The sequence below is a fragment of the Artemia franciscana genome, unplaced genomic scaffold (assembly GCF_032884065.1).
Source record: "Artemia franciscana unplaced genomic scaffold, ASM3288406v1 PGA_scaffold_166, whole genome shotgun sequence".
Lineage (NCBI taxonomy): Eukaryota > Metazoa > Arthropoda > Branchiopoda > Anostraca > Artemiidae > Artemia > Artemia franciscana.
In genome coordinates this window covers 171,082-187,865 of record NW_027062637.1, presented here as the reverse complement: position 1 = coordinate 187,865, position 16,784 = coordinate 171,082, and the positions used below count along the sequence as shown (strand labels likewise).

The 16,784-nt window shown below is 33.6% G+C and overlaps 1 protein-coding gene across 2 annotated transcripts in view; it reads left to right on the top strand.

Moving 5' to 3' along the window:
• The first annotated feature begins 8,972 nt into the window (after positions 1 to 8,972).
• LOC136041344 (eukaryotic translation initiation factor 4 gamma 2-like) overlaps positions 8,973 to 16,784 on the top strand; it is a 61,165-nt gene continuing 53,353 nt past the window's right edge. The window contains exons 1-4 of one of the 2 annotated variants that reach the window (XM_065725975.1): positions 8,973 to 9,126; positions 12,916 to 12,986; positions 13,973 to 14,093; positions 15,438 to 15,548. In XM_065725975.1, the coding sequence (XP_065582047.1) occupies positions 12,949 to 12,986; positions 13,973 to 14,093; positions 15,438 to 15,548 (270 nt within the window). In that variant the 5' untranslated portion in view covers positions 8,973 to 9,126; positions 12,916 to 12,948. Of the gene's footprint in view, positions 9,127 to 12,744; positions 12,858 to 12,915; positions 12,987 to 13,972; positions 14,094 to 15,437; positions 15,549 to 16,784 lie in introns of both variants that reach the window. The other variant, XM_065725976.1, reaches the window with a different exon arrangement.

Genomic DNA, 16,784 nt, shown 5'->3' with positions numbered 1-16,784 from the left:
GGCACTTAAGTTTTTCTGTTGCTTTGCTGAAAACACTTCTGTGTGCAATAAATGTAGCTAGCTGGTAGTTGAAATTGGTAGTTGAAGTTATTTGCCAATTGGCTTTCATTGCAATTGAAGAGAAAAGGCTGTTGTTCAGCACAAATACAAATCAATGAGACCTCCAAGCCTTAAGGTACTTTAATTATTTTTTCCCAGTTCAAGTTGTGTTTGTGTCAAAACATTCTTTCTGAAAGTTTTGGGGAAATAGGACACACTTTATCGTAAAAAAAAAAAAAAAAAATCTTTTTGACGCCTTACACACATCTCCTTCCCACACATGAATTCCCTGGCCTCCGCCCTAACAGCTGATGCTTAACTTTAAAATTCTCTATAATCTTTAGTTTTATTGGATAAACGGTCTGTGAGAATTGTAATAGTTTAGTCAGTTTTGTTATAAACGTACGAAGATAATTTACGAGGCAAAAAAAATAAATATTTTGTTGGAAATAGAGGGAAGAAGATTTCAAAATGGGCAAAACAAATTTTTTACTCCTAATTAGTTGTATTTTGAGTGAGCTCATGCGGATCATTCACTAAGTCAAGAAACGCTGCTATCCCTAAAATGCCCTCTAGAAACAAAAGGTGTACCTGAGTACAGAACGCTATGCAGATCCGACTGTCCAGTTATTTACGCTATTTTTGGCAATAACCCGAGATATACAGTTAAATGTCTAAAGGAGTATTTGGGGGTGGGAAGGTAAAGTGGAATTATAATTTTGATTTCAGGAGGGAGATTAATTGAAAATAAAACGATATATTCAGGTCCTTGAAATCACAGGTCTACAATATCTTTGAAACGGAGTGAGAGATGGAATTGAAACTTTCAGACACTTTTAGAGAAACCAAAGGGGAGGGTTTTCTAAGAAAAATTTATGATTAGGATTTTTAAGGAAGTGAAAAAGAGATAGTCTACTTCTATCTCTAATGTATATGTTTATAACATATTTTTCATTATTAAATCCTACGAGGCTTATAATTCATGAACGGTCGCGACAGACCGAAAAACATTGTAAATATATAAGTTTCATCAAGATTAATCGTACCCATCAAAAGTTACGAGCATGAAAAAATTTGCCTCATTTCAGAAAATAGGGGGAAAACCCCCCTAAAAGATAACGAATTAGCGAAACGATCTTAACGAAAATCACACCATCAGATTCAGCGTATCAGAGAACCGTATTGTAGAGGTTTCAAGTCCCTATCTACGAAAATGTGGAATTTCGCATTTTTTGCCAGAAGACGAATCACGGATGCGTGCTTATTTGTTTTTTTTTGTTTTGTTTTGTTTTTTTTCCCCCAGGGATGATCATATCGACTCAGTGGTCCTATAATTTCGCGAAAGGGCTTATTCTAACGAAAATTAAAAGTTCTAGTGCCCTTTCTAAGTGACCAAAAATTGGAGGGCACCTCGGCCCCCTCCCACGCTCATTTTATCCCGAAAATCACCGGATCAAAATTCTGAGATAGCCATTTTATTCACCATATTCGAAAACCTAATAACTATGTCATTGGGGACGACTTACTCCCCCGCAGTCCCGTGGGAGGGGCTGCAAGTTATAAACTTTGACCTGTGTTTACATATAGTAATGGTTACTGAGAAGTGTACAGACGTTTTCAGGGGGATTTTTCTTTGGTTTGGTGTGGGACAGTTGAGGGGAGGGGTTACGTGGGAGGATCTTTCCATGGAGGAACTTCTCATGGGGGAAGAGACTTTCAATGGAGGGGGCGCAGGATCTTCTAGCATTATTTAAAAAAAAACAATGAAAAAATAAATATGAAAAGTTTTTTCTACTGAAAGTGAGAAGCAGCATTAAAACTTAAAACGAACAGTAATTATTACGCATATGAGGGGTTTACCTCCTCGTAATACCTCGCTCTTTACGCTAAAGCATTTTTAGTAATTTCAACTATTTATTCTACGGCCTTACTGATTTCAGGGGTCATTCTTAAGGAATTTGGACAAAATTTAAGCTTTAATGTAAAGAACGAGGTATCGGCGAGGGGTATTCCCCCTCATATACGCAATAATAACATACGAATATAGAAGTTCGCTACGTAATTTAATTCGTAAGTTACGTATATTTTTACTTATGAAAACGTTCGTAAAAAAATTATAAGTTATGGTTGCCTTTTTAAGCAATCAAAAAATCGGAGGGCAACTAGGCCTCCTCCCTCGCTCCTTTTTTCTCAAAATCTTCCGATTAAAACTATGAAAAAGCCATTTAGCCCCAAAAAAATTAATATACAAATTTCGTTTTAATTATTTATGTGCGGAGAGCCGAGATCAAAACATGCATTAATTCAAAAACGTCCAGAAATTAAACAAAAAAAAAAAATAAGTTTTTTTAAATGAAAGTAAGCAGCGACATTAAAACTTAAAACGAACAGAAATTACTCCGTATATGAAAGGGACTTTTCCTCCTCAACGCCCCGCTCTTTACGCTAAAGTTTTTTACTGTTTTAAAAATAGAGTTAATAATAATAATAATAAAAAAAATAATAATAATAATTTATTTCTTACCCACTTACAAAAGGGAAAAAGTGGAGTACAAGGAGAAAAACAAAGGACTACAAATAACACAAAGAACACAAAAAAAACACAGAAACAAATAACACAAATATAAGAAAAAAAATAAACAAATTAGCAAAATTTAAAAAAAAGGGTCAAACTTCAGTGTTAAGAGCAGGGCGTTGAGGAGGAAAAGCCCCTTTCACATACGGAGTAATTTCTGTTCGTTTTAAGTTTTAATGTCGCTCCTTACTTTCATTTAAAAAAGCTTGTTTTTTTGTTTCAAAAAAGAGCTTTATAAAGAAACTTAAGAAGCTACATGAAACCAAAGACGAACAGAAATCAGTTCATATTATATCAAACAGTTCGTGGCGAGGAGGGGGAATATTTTTCAAAGAATATCTTTTAATCTCCTAAATTCTAAATTACATTGAACCTTAATGTAATTGTAGACTTAGCTCCAAGGAAGATGGGAGGTAGAAATTAATATCTAATCATTCTTGATATCCAGGAATATTTCTGGCATGTGCCTTTATGATTAGCTTAAAAAACTGTTTTCACCAAATGAATTTTTAAACGAAAAGTTAAGAGCGTTAAAAAAAATATGCAAAGCGGAATTTTTCTTTAAAGGTTAGAGGCACATGAATAGGAATTTTTTATTCAAGCCAGAATGACGTGAAAGGGATTCTTTCAGCACGTTCGGACGTAATGAGACCTTAGGAAGGGCTTGCTCGTAGTTAGAAAGGTCCTGGGCTGGGTACCCTCCTAGCTATGGAAGCTCCGGGCAGGGCGCACTCGTAGTTTGAGAGGTACTAGGATGGGTACGCTTATGAGGGTCTCAGGTGGGTGCGCTTGAACGTATTGAGACCCCAGGCAGGGCTCATTCATAGTTGAAGAGCCCTTGAGCTGGGCACACTCGTAGTAATGGAAGCATCGGAAAGGGCACGCTTGTAGTTAGAGAGACATTACTAATAATACCATATGCCATTAGTGACATATGTTTCGCGATAGTCAGTCAGACAATTGCAATTTTTGCAGTTCTGGAAGTGTTTAACATATCTTATTTGCCAATCTGACTTTAAAAACTAGAAAAAAATGTTGCACTAGTGGCATACGTTTGTTATATACTAGTGATATACTAGTATATATTATATATACTAGTGACATAGTATTAGTAATTAATTACAGTTTTGCAGTTCTAGAAGTATTTAAAATATCTTATTAACGGATTCTACTTTCAAAAGGAAAGATATTTGTTATACTAGTGACATACATTTGTCAATGATTAATAAGACAATTACAGTTTGGCAGCATTGGAAGTTTTTTATATATTCTATTTACCAATCTGACCTTAAAGAGGAGAAATATATGTTATACTAATGACATATTGTAGTACTGGAAGTTTTTGAAATATCTTATCTACCAATCTGAGCTTAAAGAGGAGATATTTTTCAATATTTTTGGAGATATTTTGCAATATTTTCATCATTGTAGTGACCAAACTGTAGAGCTACTGTGGGTTCTACCATACCAGATTCCTCGACAAGTTGGTGGTTTAACGTAGATAATGCCATAGCAGAATGATGTTCGTAACTTCGCTCTTTTATTTTGTCCAATACTTCTGACATTTATAATAATTAGAAAGAAATGGTATATAAAAAAGAATCTGTTTGAAATCATTCCCTAATAAATTTTAACGTTATCACACTTACATTATTAATGTACATTACACGTACGTTATCAACGTACGTCACATCAATAATCCTTCGCATTAGCAATTTTTCACTTGTCAATATGAGAATCGGAACCACGCGATGCTTTGTTTTTTTTTTTTATTATGATAGTAGAAAGGTACTTGGAACTAGTTAGCATTTCAATATAAGTTATTTTTTGTTCTGGTTACCAAAATAGGAGGAGGACTAAAAGTTGTTGGTAAAAATTTGCTATTGACCCATTAGTGTATGTCAGGGGTGTGGTTGCTTCCATTTTCATTGACACTGATTACGCTTTATTTTATGGCTGTTGTATAATTATGAACGGGAATTGAGGGTTTTATAGTTACTTCCGTTATAAGCTGCAGTTTACACATTTTATTGTTTATTCCTACTCTGCAAAACCTTAGAAGAAACGAAACTAAAATAACTAAACAAATTGTGACTATGGTCTGAAATATCATATATTCTGTCTGAAGTGTCAAAAACACTCTGTTAGCGATTCAAATAGGAAAATTTCACTTTTATTGGATGATTTTAGCGCTCAAATACTGACTTTAGTTGCAGTTGTGGATGTGTAAGTTTTTGCAACTACCTACAGTTTTTTTCGCTATTTTGTATACTTTTTATTTGGGCCATGTCAATTGATTGTAAAGGATCAAAATTAGGTGTTAAATTGTGAACAGCTACTGTGACGATGGAGATAGTTGGTTTAGCACAACTGGAAGAGGCAAAGCAGCCTTGACTTACTTTTAATGTCCCACAACTGCTTAGATTTATTGTGCAGGCATAATTAGGTTTGGCAGAAGTTGTTGAATTGTGACAAACCAATGTTGCTAATGTTTCCTTCGGTAAACTATAGGCCCATTCACGTGAATCAATTTTCTTCTACATGTCACTCAAATCGTTAGCAGTAAATGCTTCACAAATACCAGGTATAGGAAACTCCTGACTTTCGTTGAAGTATAACGATATTTCACAAGCTTGCCGTCGCACTGAGAATACTGGGAATTTAACCTCACAAACAAGGTTTTAGAATAGAAAGGTAATCTTGCAAGCCTTCATATTAAATGAAGGCATACTTTTGTCTTACACGGTCAATCAACATTAGACCAGTCTTGGGTTTTACGAAGAGACAAGCACTCGTCTACAACGATATGGTGAAAACCTGGAGGCGGTAACCATTTTAAAATATAGTCTATCTCTTTCAATGTCAAAATAAGTTTTTTTTTGTCTGCCAATTCATCATGTTTATCTATTCCTGCAGTGTCTTTATAATTGAAGTAAGCAGTTTCTGGTTGAGAAAAAAATTACTTGTCATCCATTTTAACAAATTTCATTTTCTATAACGTTTTAGTTTCTTCATCCCTAGTTAGCCAGAATACCTGGGCAAGTATTTTACCTGCAACTGGAATTAATTTTGTCGTTCTTTTAGTTCTGATGTTCGTTTTACCCTTCCCTTTTTGAAAAAATACGTCAAAATTTCTTTGAGCTGATTAAAGTTTTCAAATTTTGAAAAAATTGGGCAAGTTGAAATTATCAAAAATTCGGTACTCTCCACCCTAGCGAAAGCCGTGAACTGTTTCTTTACAACCTTCATCACATCTGTTTGCAGGTTCGTAATGAGGCTGTGTATATTCTATACATGTCTTATTAGTATTTCCACAGGGGCCACATCGAGTTTCAAATATCTTCCATTATGTGTCTATAACAACAAAAGTCCTTGTCTTCAAAAATGAAGCTATGTGAGGTTTTGTAATTTTTTCTGTTGAAAAGCCCTTATATGAGTATACTGATAGCTAAAGAAGGGTATGGGCTCGTATTTCTGAAAAAGGATGAATTTTGATCAATATTAGGATATAGAGGAGAGAGGCGAACAGTATTTCTCTGTCCAGTGGCATAGCATAAATCTACAGATATCTTAATCCCTTGGTAATTTTTCATATTTACTATGTACTTGCATAAATTGTAAGGTTTGCTATTGAGATTTGAAGCCATATTTGACCGATGTTTCTCTGCCGTAACGTTTGACTTAATTACCATATTTGACGTTATTGACTTAATTACCATAAGGTCTCGTGCGTAAATTCTTAACTGGCTGCAAATATTCTTTGGCTGATTCCTCGTCTATTTATCCCCTTAGAGGTGCACATAGCCATATCGACATTTTGTATTCTTTGTTCGTCTTTATTGTCTTTTTTCTTCTTTAACCTGTTAATTTCAGCAGTAGCTGTGGTTGCTGGTACAGTCAAAACAAATCAATGCTGTTTTCGTAATGAAGATGGATTGATAGCAGCCACATTTGAATTATCTGCGTCATCTAACCATCCTCAAATGTAACCCACGTAGTGCTTAGGGTGCATAGAGAAAAGGTAGGTGGTTGTTTTCCTGAGGAACCGCTTGATTCATTTGGCGTTCCAAAAATAGTTTCCATTGTGTTTCATGTAAGTGTTTCGTGTAAGTGTTTCGTGTCGTGTAAAGATGAATATTTTTGTTGCTTTCCTTTCGCCTTTCCTTTTCGTCTCAGATCTCCTGTTAATTCGTCCAATGGATCTGGTGATTATTTGCTAGCAGTTTAAGGGCGTCGGATACCATGCTGCTCTCTCCTACAGTTTTGATATATGAACACAAAAGGCGACATTTTGAAATAATCTCATATCTGAGATCCAGATCTCTCAATATGTCAACTTGCATTGCAAACCTTTGGGTATATGATTTTAGATTAAAAATAGGTAGAAAACCGGTGGGCAATAATTGAAAAAGGACAAACGGTAAGAAGTGATTTCAAAAAGTCGCATAACGATTTTTTTTTCCTTTATTGGTCGATCCATTGATTTACAAAGATTATCAGTACGTATATGAAGAGTTAGTTGATATGGGCTTTAAAAGATCTTTTCAATCTCTTTCTGGTATTTGACCTGTAAACATCTATGCTGGGTAAATTTTGAAACATGTTTGGAAGCTACTGTAGCCTCTATTCAGTCACTGACCAGTTCCAAGCTTTGTAATCTGGATTATTTGTTTCGAAATTCACATTCTCAGAATGCAGACTTCGTGCTGCTATTGGAGCGGTCCAGTACAGTCTGTGTCAATAGTGATTTCATCCAGAGTGTACAGATATTTCTATTGAGGAGAGAATACAAACTGATAAGTGGTTATGTTTAAACTGCCAGTCCCTAAGTTATAAGAATAATGACCCTAAACTACCCTTAAAATAACTATCTCCAGCCCCTGACTCTAAACTACGCCTTGCATCTAACTCTGTCACAAAATCACCAATCCCAAAATCAGTTTAAAAAACCGAGCTTCCCAAGTCCCCTCTTGTACTGACTGGGATTAATATATCAAACAACTTACTGATCTCCAAGGTAGATACGATTGATAATTAGAAAAGAATTTCAACCATAAGGCAGCCATAGAATGCTTGAAAAAAAAAACAAGTTGACGTATTTCTTAATGAGCAAAAAATGGTAACGATATATCCCATGAACGTGATCTGGAAATTAAAAAACAGAGTTAAGATATCAACTCCCATAATTCCCATCGTCTTGCTATGGCAGATGAACTTTTAACTCTAAAAAAAAAAAAATCGAGTGACCCTAAAATCACAAAATCCCCAGATTACAAGAGGACTTAAAACGCAACGAAGCAATTATTATTAACTATGACTAGGGGATTAAGTATGAAAGCTCAGTAGTTCCAGCGATAATTGCAAAATGTCCAAAAAATGTAAAAATATCTATTTGTAAAGCTAAGGACGAAGCTCTTGGTTTCATGAATGTTTCAGTGACTTCCGGTTTTTTTTACATAAGTTATCAGGTGATAATGAAACAAATGTTATAAGGAATAGCAAGATTGTAGATAAGTTATTACCAGATGACGATATAGTTACTATTTTTGAGAAAATTATGAAAGAGAAAGATAAAAGAAAGGAAAAGTAAAAACAACAGAAAAGAAAATGTAATCTGTAATCATTTTAATCTTGGTTTCTGCATGTTCAGCGGCCAATGCAAGTTACTACATACTCTTTGTCATTTTATTTTGGTGAGTTTTATTTTATTTTGGGGAATTTTATTGGGGGCGATGCTGAAAGCATTCACAACTCTCTTTCCCCCTAGCTCGTGTTCCATTCGGCTTTATGCCTTATCCCCCTGTATTCCCGATGCACTGCAATACACCCCAGGAACCCATCCCTCGAAACACTCCTCCGCTCCTGGTACTTACGGACCATCCCCAAACCTCCCTTACTCAAATTCCTTCCAAAATCCACTTCCTTTCAAATACGTTCCTCTCCGTGCGTGCAAGAAGTTACCCACTCTGTTTGGACTCCAACAGGTGGGTGCTTCAAAAACCTCCACAACAAGGTTCTCGGATTCCTAATAGTTTGATTTTTCATTAAGATTTCTTGATTTTTAAGATGGTGTTTTCCCCCCGTTTCCAAAAATTATTCAATTTTCTTAGACTCATAGCTTTAGATGGGTAACACTTGACTTAATGAATCTTATATATTTGAAATCAGCATAATAACCTAAATTTCTTGATATGTTTACTGATATAATTTTTTTTTTTTTAGGGTTTCGGTTAATGTTGATCCGTGTCGCTCCTTACTTACAGTTTGTTACCAGGAACTCCTGAAACAATGAACCCCCAAATCTGTACGACTGCAGAAAATATCGCACAAAAAATTTGCACGGGAAAATAAACCATAAATCTAAAAAGAGGGTGCAAGATAATCATAGATGACTCTTTATAGGAGCAAATGTTGCTGTTGAGATGCTATTAACCATTCAAAGGGCGAGTGCTGTGATTGGAAGTGTTGAAATCCTAAAAGCACAAATCCATTGGAGAGGCTTGTAGAGAAAGGTTTTTATTTATTCTTAAACTTTTGTAAGGTATTTTTCTAATATTAGTGGAAAAGTCTAATCAGTTGTTTATTCTGTTTTAAAAGCCTAATCGTTGCTTAGCCTTGGCCTTCCTAGCCTGCTTTTCTGGCAAATTCTAGGCATAGGATCTCTGACGACCTTAGTCAGCTTTCATAAATAGACTCCAAGCATAGACATAGCTAACGAAAAACTTTCATTCTCACAATATTACTCAACTCAAGGCTTTTACAATCTTTTGAACATGTTTTAAATTTGGTAGTCTAAGAAATCCTGGTATGGCTTAACATACTATTTAAAAAGCTCAAAATGTGTTTACAAAATCTTGGTTTAAAATAAGGTAAAAAACTAGCCTTAGCTGTCAACAGGCTAAAATTTTAGATTAAGGGCTTTTGTTGATCTTTGAAAGTGGCTAAGAAAGATGAATAAAACCCCCAGGAATAGATTCAGAGCTTATTGATCTTCTGGGAAGGTATTTTGAATGGCAATATATTTATTTATCTAGGAAGAAGAGTAAATACATTTTGATGGTTTTTTATGCTCTTTCCAAATTCAAAAGTCATATCTAAGGCAAATTCCATCTTGAGTCCTAAAGGGGCTCAAAACAGCCCCTTAGTTACCAAAAGTTTAAAAATGTGCTTCTGAAAAATTTGCCTAGTTTAACTACACTTGCCAGCAATAGGATAAGTCTAGTGAGAAAAAAGTAGTTGATTCATGAATGGTAGGCTAATTATTATTTCCATTTGTTCAAGTACATTATTGAAATTATTATTGTTGAAAACTCTGAATAAGAAGCATACAGACTCCCCTTGAACAACATGGGAAAATCACATTCTTACATGGCTGACACCAGTATGTCCTTGTTTTCTTTTTTTCTTTGTTGCTATTTGGGCACTGGAATGTTGTAATTGCTTAAGGCCTTGTTTAAAAGCTAGGCTAATTCTATTTTAAACTGATGGGTAATTGTTTAGTTTCATCACAAGCTGTCTAAACTGAAAACTATGCTGCTTTGCAGCATAGTTTGCATTGAAATGCTCATTGTCAGCATAGGAATGCTAATTATAGAAGTATTTCAATAAATATAAATTATTCAATAGATATAGAATACAGACCTTGTCCTGCTGCCTGTGGGGCCCATGGACTAATTTGCCTTGCTCAATTGGTAATGTTACCTCAGTATTCAACCAAATTTGTTTACCAAGGCCTTTCCATAGCCAGAGCATCTTTTCAAACAAATTGAATCTTGAACTGAAAACTACAATCTCCATTTTGTTGGAAGGCAAAATGGTGTCACTGCAAAACAAAAAATACACTATTTGAATCACCATTTTTGAAAACCCTTAAATAGAGAACTTGCAGGCCCAGCCCAAAACAATTAAGGAAAATTACATTTTTGCATAGGTAGCACTAATGCATCCTCTTTTTCTTTTTTGTTCTGTTTTGTTTTCTTTGTTGCTAACTGGGCTCTGAAAAATCATAGAAAGTGGACTTGGTTAATAAAACAGTATATGCACATATTTCTTTACTGTCAGCTTCCCAGAGGCTATAAACAGCCAATATGGGAATTAAAGAAATAAATCACTTAACAAAATTATTGCAACTCAAAGGACACATACCACATTCAAAGAAAACTAAACAAACAAAATTATTGCAACACAAAGGACACATACCACATTCAAAGAAAACTAAACAAACTGCAATAAACAAGAAAAACAAATAAACAACTTCTTTATCAACTCAATAAGATATTTTTAAAAACAACCTTAGTAAAATTGATTCTTTTATGCAAATAGGCAATGTATTTCCATGTCCCTACACCAACTTGTCAAATGACATTGCACCTTTTGTGTGTGTGTACATTTTAGAAATTAGTAGGTATGAAGGGTACTCTAGATATATGAACCATGTTAAGTTTTTTCTTGTATAAGCATGTTTTTCTTAATAATTTTTTTTTTAATAAAAACTAGCAGAACTGCACACACTTTCTGTGATAGAAAAGTTGAAAATATTTTCCTATGGGTTGTGGGTGGTGTTATATAATAATACACAGCTCCATAAGTAAAAGAGCCAGAGAGAAGTAGACCTCAGATTTGAGCTCTATTTGTCATTAATGCCAAGTATGGTCATATTATTTGGCAATACTACCATAAAACTACTTGGAGACAATGTGTAAAATGGTTGCATGTATGTCTAGATTATGGTGATATCCAAATTAGTTTTTTTTATACTAGGCTACAAAAGGATTTGGCTTATGCTAAATTTTATCTTCATCTGTTAGAGAAAGTAATAGAATGAATTTTTTTGGTATCCTTGCTAAAAGTAAGAGTTTTATACTTCACCAGTTTTTCAAGATAGTAGAATGGTATAAAAATCTTCCATGGACATGAGTTTATGACACAGGAAGGTTGTTTCAAACTCCTAGCTTCTTTCTTTCTCTTGATTTTGGTGACAATGGAATAGAACAATACACTATACAGCAGGTATTTAAAACATTTTATATGGATTTTTAATGCTTTTTAACAAGTCACACATAAATTTTGGGTGAGGGGGATGGTGGTGCTCAAACCTGATAAACTCTCCCCTCCCAAGGTACAGCCTTGGTTAGGGGTACTACCTTTATGTCCAAAAGGTTGTTATTCCTTCATAAGCCTCTAATTTGCTGAAATGGTTAAGTATATGAAACATGCAGTTAGGAAAAGTGACAAATATTACATGGTACACTGACTAATGCTTGCTAATTCTTGTTTTGAGACTAGCAGAACTGCACACAGTGCTTCATGTCTGTCCAATCAGAACTTCATTCTTTGCCAATTCTTATAAAGTCTTTTCACCTCTTTAAGAAGGTTCATTAAAGAAGGTAATTAAAACTTAAAATGAACAGAAATTACTCTGTATATGAAATGGGTTGTCCCCTCTGCAATCCCTCGCTCTTTACACTAAAGTTTGACTCTTTGCCACAATTCTGCTTTTTAAAACAATTAAAAACTTTAGCGTAAAGAGCGAGGGATTGCAGAGGGGACAACCCATTTCATATACGGAGTAATTTCTGTTCATTTTAAGTTTTAATGTTGCTCCTTACTTTCAGTTAAAAAACTAGTTTTTTTTTATTTAATCAGGATTAAAGGAGAGAAAAAACATTTTAACGAATAATTATATTTTGACTTTCAATTTCAATATTTTAAAAGGACATTTTTATAAAAAGAAATTTCATTTTGGTTCTGTTTCATGCAAACCAGTTGAAAATTGATGCCTAAATAAAACTTATAAAGAATGGATAATTTTTGAAGCAATCTGCTTAGTCTTTTGAAGCCATATTTTTCATTGACAGATTGACTTGATGATTGAGTATGATATAACAATTGGTATCCTTAAAATTTGAAAGGAATGCATTCAAAAGAAAGAAGGTATGGATGAAAACTCAATACAAATCAGCTTAATGAAACGAGATTGATTGCTTAAAATGTAACAATATTAACTCTTGTCAGTTCTAGTACTTTGAATGGTCAGTCCTCGAAAATAAAGTCAAAGCATCTTCATATCCCCAAGGACCAAATACAACGCCTCTGATGCATCACAAAATATGAATTTTTGTTTTTTGTAGCTGCACTCATCTTCAATTTTGTGACAAGTGTAAGATTTGGTCTTTTGGTCATCCTTAAGCAAAACGGAAGGGCATAGAGGTGTAGTTGGTGCTTCTCGTGGCATAGGAGGAAGGTATGTTTATGTGTGGTCCTGGAATGTGTCATTTTATATTTGTTTGTTTTTTTTACAGTTTAAGAGTCAAATTTGAAGAAGTTATCACCGAATGGTTTGTTCTTTCAACAGGATCTCAACAGACAAAGTGTAAGGTTTTGGAATGTTATCAGTTGTGAGCAAAATAATTCTGAATATACAAGGCTATATAGTAGATTTTTATATTGCACTTCAAGCTTGTTTTCAAATTTGCATTATTATAAGGATTTTTAATTTCCTTTTTCTGTGATAAATTATATTTTTGCTTTATATTCTATAGTCATGGGGAATTTAGGCCATGTATTTAAATATGGCTTGTCAACTTTTTTTATTGGTATGCATGATATAGATAAATAATAAAAGGACATTAAAAGTCTAGTATATAAAAAATTACGGATAAAACAAATTTCTTGGCCCTTCTTTGACAATGAATAAAAGCTCAAGGAGTGTACTATGAAACACCTATTTACTCTACTATATATCTTTGAGCTGTTGTTACATTTACTCCTTTGTAGCATTTCTCCTCCATTGGTGATTGAAACTTCTTATTTAACGTTGCTTGTAGCAAGTATGTGTAGCTTGTGTATCAAGATTTTTGCCCATCCTTTTTAGCCTTATTCATAACAAATCTTCAGACAGAGCTTTTTTGCTTAGAGATCTTGCTTTGCTGCACTCTAAGCTTTTCTTTTATTTGTCTTCTATTGTTGATTTCACCATTGTTTCGTAATTTTCAAAAATTAGTATTTTGTGTTGTTTTTTTAGCATAACCAAAAATTTTAGGAATGTGTCATATAAAAAAGGTAGGAACAAAATTGCATGAACATAAATAAAAAAAGCTTCAAACTCATGTTTATCACTGAAAAAGTAATATATTGTGTGGATTAGAAATCCAAGCATACTTAGTTGTTCTTCTAGTTCATTCTGGATGATTATACGGTTTTCCATATTGGTGGCCTAAAATGAACATCACATTTTTTTTTATTTTTTTTTTGTTAAAAAACCCGATATTGTTTAAAGATTTTCTTTATATTTTTCTTGTTTTAAAGTTTCAAAGACAAAGTTTTACATTACATTGTTTTTATTTAATTTGTTCCTAGGGACGAACAACGTTCCCTATCTACGTCCAGCAGCGTTCCCAATCGCAGATGGATTCCTCCAAGTGTTATTAAACGAGACGCACTTCATCATGATGATAAGAGGGATCTTACATTCAGGAAAGTAAGTGAATAGTTTCTTATGAATATTACTCTTACTTCCAGTTATGGTCAACAAACTTTCTTTTGGTAAATAAACATTTCAATGTTTCTTGTCATTGGAACAGTGAGTTATCTTATTTCGGAAATTTACCTACTAAAAATGAGCATGGAGAGTACCACTTGTTGGTTATTGGAAACACACCCAAAAAGTGAGGTTAGGTTAATCCTAATGAAAAATAACAAAACATACTGATAAAGTAATTTTTTAGAAACAAAATTATGGAAACCTCACCCAATATAACCTAATCCCCACCCCCACTCCTAATGTGCAAGTATATAGCCCAAATCACTCAAGTCCAATGCCTTCTGTCTTAAGTCCAATGCATTGTATCATCCATCATTTGTTATTGTAGATATGAAACCGGTTTTCTGAGATGTAACCTAAGTGTAAGTATTGAATGTGTTTCTGAGAACCGACAAGCACCTGAAGAGTCTTGATACTAGAATTATCTTGTTTTTTATCCTTTCCCTGTCCATTCTGTATAGTTCAGATGAACAAACTTCTTATGATTGTAGGTGCCTGATAACAATAAGGAAAAAAAGTGCATTCAGTAAAATATAGATTTTGAGGTACCTTACAAGAAAAAAGATGTATAGGAAACTTCCAAGTTTCCTAGGGGTCAAACGATAAAGTAGCAGACTAAATGGTAACGCTTTTTGGAACATTTAATAATGATAGCTAGATTTCCCTGAAAGACTAGCTAAGTTAAAAATTTTCTCCTTTTAGGATGACTGATGATGACGTTTTCCCCTTTGTTGTGCGGTTTCACTTATTTTTGAAGTTTTTGTAACGTATTGTGAAGTACTAAATTGCTCTCTTTTGATTCTGTGAATCTCAGTTGACTTAATTCCACACCAGCTTTACAATGCAGATCAGTTACTACTGTCCCTTTTTCTCTGCTGATACATAAACATAAACCAAAGAAATATTTTCTACTCTAGAACTAAAATGAACCTAATTTAATGAAAGCACAGTATTGCCTCTTCATTCTGTTGTAAAATACTAAAATACTCTGTCATAACAACTAGCCTTTGCACTTTGAGCATTTTCCTCAATACCCAATTTAATGAAACTGTAGTCTTGCCTCTGTTCTGAAATACTCCATTGTAACGACTTTTTAGCCTTAGCCTTGAGTGTGGTAGGTTTTAGCCTTTAGCCTTGAAAAATTGTACCAACAGGAATTATCAGCAAAGCACTTGTTCTGGAGTCAGGTGAATTAGCAAATACGTTAATATATTCTCATCGATAGTTTCTTCTGGTTTCTTATTACCTCTATATTGAATATAATATATTTTTATTCTTCAGGTCCGTGGGATTCTCAACAAGCTCACCCCTGAAAGATTTGAAAAACTAAGTGAAGATCTTTTAAGTCTTGGACTCAATTCAGAGGTCATTTTAAAGGGTGTTATTTTACTGGTAAGTTGTTTTTCTTCCAGTGGGGCTCATAGCTGGGTCCCGTTAGGCAAGTGCATTATCCATATTTTTACGGTTTTAGCTCTACTGAGCTGTAAATCCCTATTGTCCTTCCCGTCTGTTTGTTGGGTTTGGAAAATTCTAGACGTCTGCTTTACATATATATATATATATATATATATATATATATATATATATATATATATATATATATATATATATATATATATATATATATATATATATATCAACTAGAATATAAATATATGATGGATAAGTATAATCCAATTATTTTAAAACATGCTTTGTCAAATAATAAAAGATATTTAGATGATATTTTGGTCTTAAATTGTAAGGATTTCATTGATATTTTTAAAGATATATATCCATCAGAGCTTATTCTTGAGCCTAGTCATGGCGCTGGTCATGAAGATCATTTCTTAGATTTAAATATTAATATTTGTGATAATAATAAATTAAGTTTTAAAATGTATAATAAAACGGATGATTTTGATTCTGAAGTGATTAGTTTCCCATTCCCTGAAAGTAATATACACTCAAATATCACATATTCAGCGTTTTTCTCACAGTTACTTCGTTATGCAAGGATTTGTAGTAATTACATTGATTTTAAAAATAGATGTAAAATCTTAAGCCAAAAATTGATATCAAGAGGTTTTTCTGCAAATAAATTAACTTGGCAATTTAAAAAATTTAGTTTTCATTATAACGAACTTTTAAATAAATATCAGAAGAATTATCTAGAAATACTTAAAGAAATTTTTAACTAATTTCGGAGGTTCGAGAAATGTTGTCACAGCGCCATTTATTTTGAATTGTGTTTCTAATTGAGCGGATTTTCTAAAAAATTAGCCACATGGTAAAGATGAATTCTATAATTGTTTAGTTCATCCAGGTTTTTTTTAATGTGTTAATATTTGTGATTTGGTAAAATTTATAATATTTAGTTTACCTATTGTTGCTAAAGGGAGGGATATATTAACAGGATAAGCTTGTTTTGGTTTTACTTGGTTGTTTTACATTTGCTGTTTTTTTTTCATAGACATGTATTTTGGGGGTGATACCTGACGTGGGGATGCCATGGATATTCTGTGGTAGCCACAACACTGTGCTGGGTAGAGAATTTAGAGTGGCGAAACCCTATATAGGCCATTGTATTCTCCTGATGAGCCCTTATGTTGGGTGTTGCCTCTGAATTATTTGTCTATGTTATTTTTT